Source organism: Vigna umbellata, chromosome 7, assembly GCF_029865625.1.
Source record: "Vigna umbellata cultivar VRB3 chromosome 7, Vumbellata_1.0, whole genome shotgun sequence".
In the NCBI taxonomy this organism is placed as follows: Eukaryota; Viridiplantae; Streptophyta; class Magnoliopsida; order Fabales; family Fabaceae; genus Vigna; species Vigna umbellata.
The window spans coordinates 12,443,464-12,451,729 of NC_142171.1; the positions used below are offsets into that span (position 1 = coordinate 12,443,464).

At 36.2% G+C, this 8,266-nt stretch overlaps 1 protein-coding gene across 6 annotated transcripts; it reads right to left on the reverse strand.

Annotated features, from left to right (window-relative positions):
* Positions 1–728: 728 nt before the first annotated feature.
* Positions 729–3,416, reverse strand: LOC148195165 (uncharacterized). Of its 6 annotated transcripts, none has more exons than XR_015780989.1 (5): positions 2,974–3,416; positions 2,069–2,232; positions 1,646–1,987; positions 1,436–1,549; positions 729–1,042 (listed from the first exon to the last, which is right to left on the reverse strand). XR_015780989.1 is itself a non-coding variant. In XM_088094967.1 (5 exons), exons 1-4 carry the CDS (start codon positions 3,002–3,004, stop codon positions 1,467–1,469), a joined length of 438 nt encoding a protein of 145 aa, XP_087951093.1. In that variant the 5' UTR covers positions 3,005–3,415; the 3' UTR covers positions 729–821; positions 1,436–1,466. The 6 variants fall into 6 exon arrangements, 2 of the variants coding, with proteins under 2 accessions (XP_087951093.1, XP_087951092.1); XR_015780988.1 differs by having other exon boundaries at positions 1,646–1,788; positions 2,974–3,405; XM_088094967.1 differs by having other exon boundaries at positions 729–821; positions 1,646–1,805; positions 2,974–3,415.
* Positions 3,417–8,266: the final 4,850 nt, after the last annotated feature.

An 8,266-nucleotide genomic window follows, 5' to 3' on the forward strand; every position in this document is an offset into this window, starting at 1 on the left:
CAAAGCCTAGTTACCAAAGTAGGACTTTTAACATCCTATTAACAATATGTTTATTAAATTGATCACCAAAACCCTTTCTCCTAACCATGGTAAAGAACATGCAGATACACTATTGAAAGTCCTCCACATTTATATGTACATTACAATTTAAATCACTACAGTATAGGTTTCAATCATCACTTTATAAAACATTGTCTAGACACTACATCACATATAGAACTGTCAAGTCAGCCCCATTAACAAGATTTGGCCCTAGTCCATGTGGGTTGGGGCCAAAAAAGCCCACAGGGGCAAAAAAAATCTTTTATTGAAAAAGCCCCCAAAGTCCTATGGGTCAAGGCCAGCCCATGGGCCTTTTTTTTACAAAAATTTATGTACAAAAATATAAAATCATCATATCAAATTATACCAAACAGATCACTCACACAAGGCATTATGCAGGCACCAAAGAATAACAAATCTAGTCAAATCAATCATGCATCCTTTCTTGGTACATGGATATCAGGGAGCAGTCAGTTAGTACCAAGAGAAAAACATCACCATGTTTCATCCATCAATTACTACTAAGATAAAAATAAACAATGTTCCATTTGTCAGATTCAGTACAAGACAACACCATAGTCATTGCTCATTGACATCTAGAGATGTTTCTTCTCCACAAGCTTTATCAACACAACATAAGTATACCAGTATACCATGCAATAATCATGAACAGAGTAGAGTTCCAGTTCAAATCCCAAATTGAGAAACCGAAAATTCATCCAATAAGTTTGCTCTTCTACCCATGCGAGAATGTGTTGGTATATTTTGAAACATACTGTCTGTTATAATAGAGCAATATTAAAAATTAACAGATGAATTGTAGTTTAGTGAAAACAACTAATAGAAACTCAATCAATAAAGTCCCATTAAGAAGTATGTGCCCTGTAACACCACATAATATTCACATCCATGCAAGTAAATGGTAAACCAACAAGCAACAGAACTTGATGTTTGAAGTTTTTGAGGCTTCTTCAAACTCTCCTTTAAAAGCCATCTCCAGCTTCAGAATAATGCAATATTAAATCAAGATTAGCTTAAAATGAACTTCCAGCAGTCATAAAATATAAATATTTGCATTAACCATAGAAGTTGAATCCTACACCAAATGCGAGGATATCTTAGAGCATTTAATCTCTTCCCCTATACCAACTTTCAATTTTATTCTTTTTCATTTTCAACTTCTTTGGATATTTTATGAGGGCATCATAAAATATAAATATTTACATAGATAAATCATTACAACAAGAGAATTTCAGGAGGAACCAAAACCCTCCCAAACCATTCTCCCTTCAAAAATAATCAAACGCAGTTAATCATAGAGTGACTCATTGATTTTTGGAAAGCCCAAATCAGTGACAACATGGAGAAAAGGAAATGAGTGAAAGGGAAGTACCTGAGACAAAGTCAAATGAAACATCCTTTATTCAATGTTGAAGACTTTCAACATCTTCTAGAAGGTTAGACTCATCAATTCTCTCATGACCAAAAATATCTTCAACAATTTCATCTATCACAAGCAATTGAAATACAATCAAACAACTAGTCTATATAATTAATCATTTTAATATAAAGTAATTTTAAAAATAATAAAATATACACTCACTGCTAGGATTTTCAGAAAATCCATATAGCCAATTTTGAGTACAAATCAACATTTGCACATGCTCAGGAAGAATGAAGCTTCTATGTTTTGAAAGTACACGCCCACCTTTGCTAAAAGCTGACTCTGATGCCACTCTGATGCCACTGTAGTAATAGGAATACTAAATACATCTCGAGCCATTATAGACAATATGGCAATTTTTTTCTCATTAGTCTTCTAATATTTGAGCACATCAAAAGCTTCACTGTCTTCATCATCATCTATTGTTGGTTCATCTAAATAAACATCTATCTCATTCTTTCCAACAATAGATTTTGATTCATTTTGATACATTTTAAAATCCTACAATGCCTTACATATTAATTATCAAAACGAAACTAGAAAAACTGGAAAAAAAATGAACACTAGACATAAAATGCTTACCGAAATAATCCTTGATCTCTTAAACTTTTTCCCTTCAGTATTGGATTGAGACATCAATATGGATTCAGTAGGTGATTGAGAAAGAGAAACACCAGGGATAGAAAAATTCTTTACATATTCTTTAAATAACCTCTTCAACTTCTCTAACACTTTCTTTGTTTTCTCTGCATATGTTAGAGGATCCAATTTTTAATAACAATATGTTATAAAATCAACTTTTAGTCGTGGGTCAAGAATAGCTCCAAAAGCTAACCCAATACTATACTCCTTCCAATACTTTTGAAACTTTTCTTTCATATTCCAAGCCATATCCTTTAAGGTGAGATCTTCATTCAACAAATTTTATGATCCACTACATTGAATTCCTGTCTGTCAAAGAAGGGAGCTGAGAAGAAATTTTTTTTCACCAAAATCCTAAAGGGGCAACTGAGATAATGGTGGGTCCATTTTGTATGACACTTGGTTTCCTAATATCCATGCACCAAAGTTGCAAATGAAGAATGCTACGCATACAAACAAATTTTTACATACTTTCCTTCAACAAAAAAAAAAATAAACCCTTGACCTTTGTCTTAGCATTTTCTGTTATCAAACAAAATTAATATCCAAGAAAACTTTATGGAACCAGTGAACAATTTTTATTTAAAAGCCACAATTTCTGACACCATTTGTTTGAAAATTCTCAAAACATAATCAACAATTAGCACTTTGATGGGAGAGACTATATATTTATATATCTATACATACAATTTTGTTACTTGCTTAGATAAAAAAAGGGAAAATGAAATTCTCAGAAAAGGAATCTGTAAGGGTCTCCAAAAGTGATTTGGTAGCTTATGAATCATTGATGAAATGGGACACAACAATCTTTAGAAAAAACACGAAAGTATTTGAAAAAAGCTAACCTTGATTCTTCTTCGTTGACTGTACCACCATTATCGTCAAGAGCTGTTGTTGACTCTACTTTGTGTTGTCGTCCACCATGCGTCGCTGTCTTCCGTCGACTTTGTACTCTCGTCTACCTATGTTGCGGTTGCTAGCTCTTAAGCAAGAGTTTGAACAGAGAATAATTCAGGGTTAAAAGAAAAAATACGTTGTTGGGGGCTACGGGGCTAACCCGACCCTAATTTAATCATAACCTCATTTTATGGGGCTTTTGGGGTCAGGGGCTTTGGAAAAGCCCCTAATACATGGGTAAAAAAATGGACTAAATGATAGGAAAGGCCAGGACTGGCTTTGGGACTAAAAAATATATTGACAGCTCTAACTAGCTCTTAAGCCAATGTTTGAACAAAGAATAATTCGTCAAAAAAAATACGTTATTGGGGGCTACGGGACTAACCCGACCCTAATTTAATCATAACCCCATTTTATAGGGCTTTTGGGGTCAGGGAATACATTGATAAAAAAAATGGACTAAATGATAGGAAAGGCCAGAGTTGGCCTTGGAGAAAAAAATATATTGACAGCTGTAATCAGATATCAAGCATAAACATAGATAACAACCACAATATACCAAAAAATACTAATAAACCTGTGGCACCCTATTGCCCTCTGAACAATTACTAACCTATTACCAAGGTTATGAATAGCTGACCTTTTGAACCCAAACACGGAATTGAGTCACCCTCACATAAGGTTATAGATCATTTACTATGAATTTCCATACATTCACCTCTTTCCAATAAACAAAGCCAAATAATATCATAAAACATATTCTCTTGCCAAAACCAATCACGCTGAACCTTTTGAAATTTATCTCAAATATTAATGAACTCCTGCATGTTTTATATATATATATATATATATATTGTAACATCCCAAAATAATGATAATTACCATTAACCAGGACTGATCACATTTACAGAGATAAACAGTGCAGTCTTAAGAATATTACAGTAGCTCAGAATTTTAAAACTTAACATACAGCACGTACAGTAAAATCTGCAGTGTTCAGAATTCATAAAAAAATAAACAGAAACCAGTTCTGATTATCCATTCTGTAGAATTTAAATACAGAATATCAAAATACAGTCCAGCACTTGACAGAATTCCAAATTTTCAGATAAATACAAAACAGATCTGCAGAACTATATATATATACAACTGCCAAAAATACTGCACAACACACTAGACTAAAACTGCTACGGAATCGCGCCCCTACTGTTCAGCTTTTACTTCAACTTCAACCAGGTTTGCATCTTCCAAATTTTCTTCTTCCAGTAATACTTCAAGAGATGCATCACCCTCTGCTCACATCCACAACGGATGATCATTGCATTTTGACAAGACGGATTATACATGGACAGTAAACAGCACCAGGAAAATTGCAAGGGTAAGCTTATATTGTTTAATTAATACAACATACATACAGTTCACAATTTAATTCACAGATACATCAAACAACTTAATCATAAAATTTAACATATAAATCTATATAAAACAGACTGTACTGAACTGTATGAACCATGTAGTTACAGGCGTCCTTGCACCCAAGTGGTGTGGTAGCCGGGATATACCTAATCAGCTTCCACATGCGGTTAATCCTTCGCCCCTGCTAAGTGAGGGATACGAATGACCTCCACTTGAGGTTAATCATTCGCCCCTGCTAAGTGAGGGATACGAATGACCTCCTGCCATTCCCACGCATGACTACCCCCTTCTACGTGAAGATGAGCATCACGGAATATCAGGATGGACCAAGCCATCAGTAACTTGTCCATGTTCATACTTTACAAATTTAGCATTTAATACAACTGAGAAGCTCCTCCATGGAACGCTCATTCAAGTTCAAAATCATATAATCATATCATGTCGTGTTCAACCATCATATCCTTTCATAATTATAATATCTCCATTCTGTATTTCACTCTCTTAATATTAACGTCATGCATTCTTTAATCAAATAAAATGAACTTATCACAGAACCTTTGATTTCACGTTTCTGGACAAAAGAAACGAGTCATTTATTCACTTAATATGCTTCAACTCTTGATAATTTGAAAATACTGATCTTTAGAAGAGATGAATAATACATTGAAAGATTTTAAGTGTAAAGAATCTAGATAGAACCCAAGGAATAAAACCAGTGATAAGTGTTTAGATACACCAGCAATATAATTGATTTCAGAAGAACAGCACTGGCAGTCCAAGTACGAACGTAATTTAACAATTTGGACGAACGCCAGTTATGTTCGCTCAAAATTCAATAATAGGGACGAGCGTTCAGTTTAGAAACCGAACCCCGCTTTGGAACGAACGCTAAGTCAATGACCGAGCACAATCAGAACGAACGTTGGTATAAACCGAACGTTGGGTAGGACGAACGTTTAGGTATATGACCGAACACCAGTTATGAACGAACGTTCAATATAGAAACGAACGCTCTGTAGACGAACGTTCAACAGAAGGTCGAACTTCATTTAGGACGAACGTTATTAAGGACGGACGCTCTACTTAAGGCCGAACGTCACTCATTTATAAAGTTTTAAATATTTAAATATTACTGAGCTAGACGAACGCTCAGATCATCAACTAGGGACGCTCATTCTCGGGCAGAATTCTTTCCAAATGAAAGAATTCTAGTCTAAGTAAGCTTAACTGAAAACCGAACGGTTTAAGACCGTACAGGGACGAACGTCCTTTATCAGTACAGAGACCAGATTTCTCAACTCCTAACAGAATTTTCCAGATTTCGATTTTTATGAACTTGACAACTTTCCTTTCAGATTTAATACATCAAATCATACAGATTTCAACATTTGGATCATTCCAAATATACAATCACCATACTCCATTTATACAGAATCAAATCAATATACATTTAAATCAAAATCAGCAACAACATATATAATACAATTAAGCAGTGTTCATTCATGACAGATTCAATCGATCTAATCATTCCAACTCTATAACATTCACACATCTTTCATGCGTATCCAAAACAACATGCAAATGAACCAGAATTTATATCTCATATCAGTAAACGTTCATAAGGCTCAAATATCAGATTTCATATACATGCAACTCAGATTATAAAATCAAGCAGTATGAATTAAACATATAAGCTTCCCTTACCCGGATTGAAGTTCCAACTTGTCCTAGATGAAAATGGCTTTATCCAACTATGCTTCTATTATATTCTTGATTCTTCCAAAACAAATCTAATCAAAAATTGCAGAACTCTGAGACTACATACTTGCATGCACTAAAACTCTATTCTTCCAGAAACCTAAGAACGAAATACAGTAAGAAGGCTTACCAGATTGGATTCAGTTTCTGTTTGGTCCAAAATGGAGATCACAGCAGTACTAACATTCCTATGGTGCTGCAATTGTGATCAGAGAGGAAACGTGAGTTTTCTGATAGAGAGAAGTTAAGGATTCTTAGAGAGAAATTTGGAGAAAATGAAGAGTTTGGTTTTCTGAGGAAGAAGATGAATGAGTGTGCAGGTGAAAGGGTTCTCAGAAAACTTTGGTTTTGTTAAAGTAACGTTTGCTTGAACAAACATGTCCAAGACTGACACCTGCATACTAAATTCTGATTTGTAAGTTTCTAACGTGACAAGTGGCAGGTGTGCATGTAAGGAGTGGTGCGTTTTTAATGTTGCAGAGAATGATGGTGGTTCAGTTTTCTGTGCATTGCAGAGGTGAAAATCAGAGTTGAAAGTGGGTTTTTAATTACCCGCAACAGTGACGTGGTGTGTGTGTTAGTGGTGTGATGTCAGGATTAAATTTGCTAATTATCCAGGGTCTCACATTCTCCCTAACTACAAAAATTTTCGTCCTCGAAAATTCAGAATTTACCTATGAATAAGTGTGGATATAAGTCCCTCATTGCACTCTCCACCTCCCACGTTGAATCTCCATTCTTGGCATCCCACACTACCTTCACCAATCGAACATCCTTCCTCTTGTGTAATTTAGTGCGAACATCATCAATGCGGATTGGTTGCAACTCCAGCGTTCGATCAGGTTGTAGTTGAATGTCTTCCAGTTCTAAAACATGAGAGGGATTGGCTATATACTTTCTGAGTTGAGACACATGGAAAACAGGATGAAGGTTTGATAGTTGAGGAGGCAAAGCAAGCTCATAAGCTACTGGTCCAATCTTCTTCAGAATTTGATACGGTCCTATGAACTTGGGAGACAGCTTCTTTGGACGAACAACTCTTCCCACTCCAGTGATTGGATTCAACCTTAAAAATACATGGTCTCCTGCTGCAAACTCCAAGGGTCTTCTCCTCCTATCTGCATAAGATTTCTGTCTGCTCAAGGATGTCTTCAATCTGTCCTGAATCAATTTCACTTTATCAGCAGTTTGCTGGATAAGTTCTGGTCCAGTTAGCACATTCTCTCCTTCCTGAAACCAGCAAAGTGGCGTTCTGCACTTCCTTCCATAGAGAGCTTCAAAAGGCGCCATACCAATGCTAGACTGGAAACTGTTATTGTATGTGAATTCCACCAGTGGCAAGACCTCATCCCATGCGCCTAAATGGTCCAGGACACACGTCCTAAGCAAATCTTCTAACGTCTGGATGGTCCTTTCAGATTGGCCATCTGTTTGCGGATGATACGCAGAACTCATCTGTAGCTTGCTTCCCAATTCACCTTGTAAAGATTGCCAAAACCGAGATGTGAATCTCGTGTCTCGGTCAGAAACTATGCTTGAAGGCACTCCATGAAGACGCACTATCTCCTTGATGTACAGCTTAGCCAAATTTGTCATTGACATCTTCAAATTCACGGCTAAGAAGTGGGCGCTCTTAGTTAATCTGTCCACAATTACCCAGATTGAATCGTGATTCTTGACTGTGCGTGGCAGATGAGTCACAAAGTCCATGGAAATGCTGTCCCACTTCCATTCAGGAATCTCCAATTGTTGAAGCAATCCACCTGGACGTTGGTGTTCAGCCTTGGTTTTGGAGTAGATGAGAATATCATCTATGAACACAACTACAAATTTATCCAAATAGGGTCTAAATATCCGGTTCATGTAATCCATGAAGATGGCTGGAGCGTTCGTTACTCCAAATGGCATTACCACGTACTCATAATGCCCATAACGTGATCTGAATGCTGTCTTCTGGATGTCGTCCTCCTTAACCCTTATCTGGTGATATCCTGAACGCAAATCAATCTTAGAAAATACTGTTGCTCCATGCAGCTGATCCAACAAATCATCTATTCTTGGCAACGG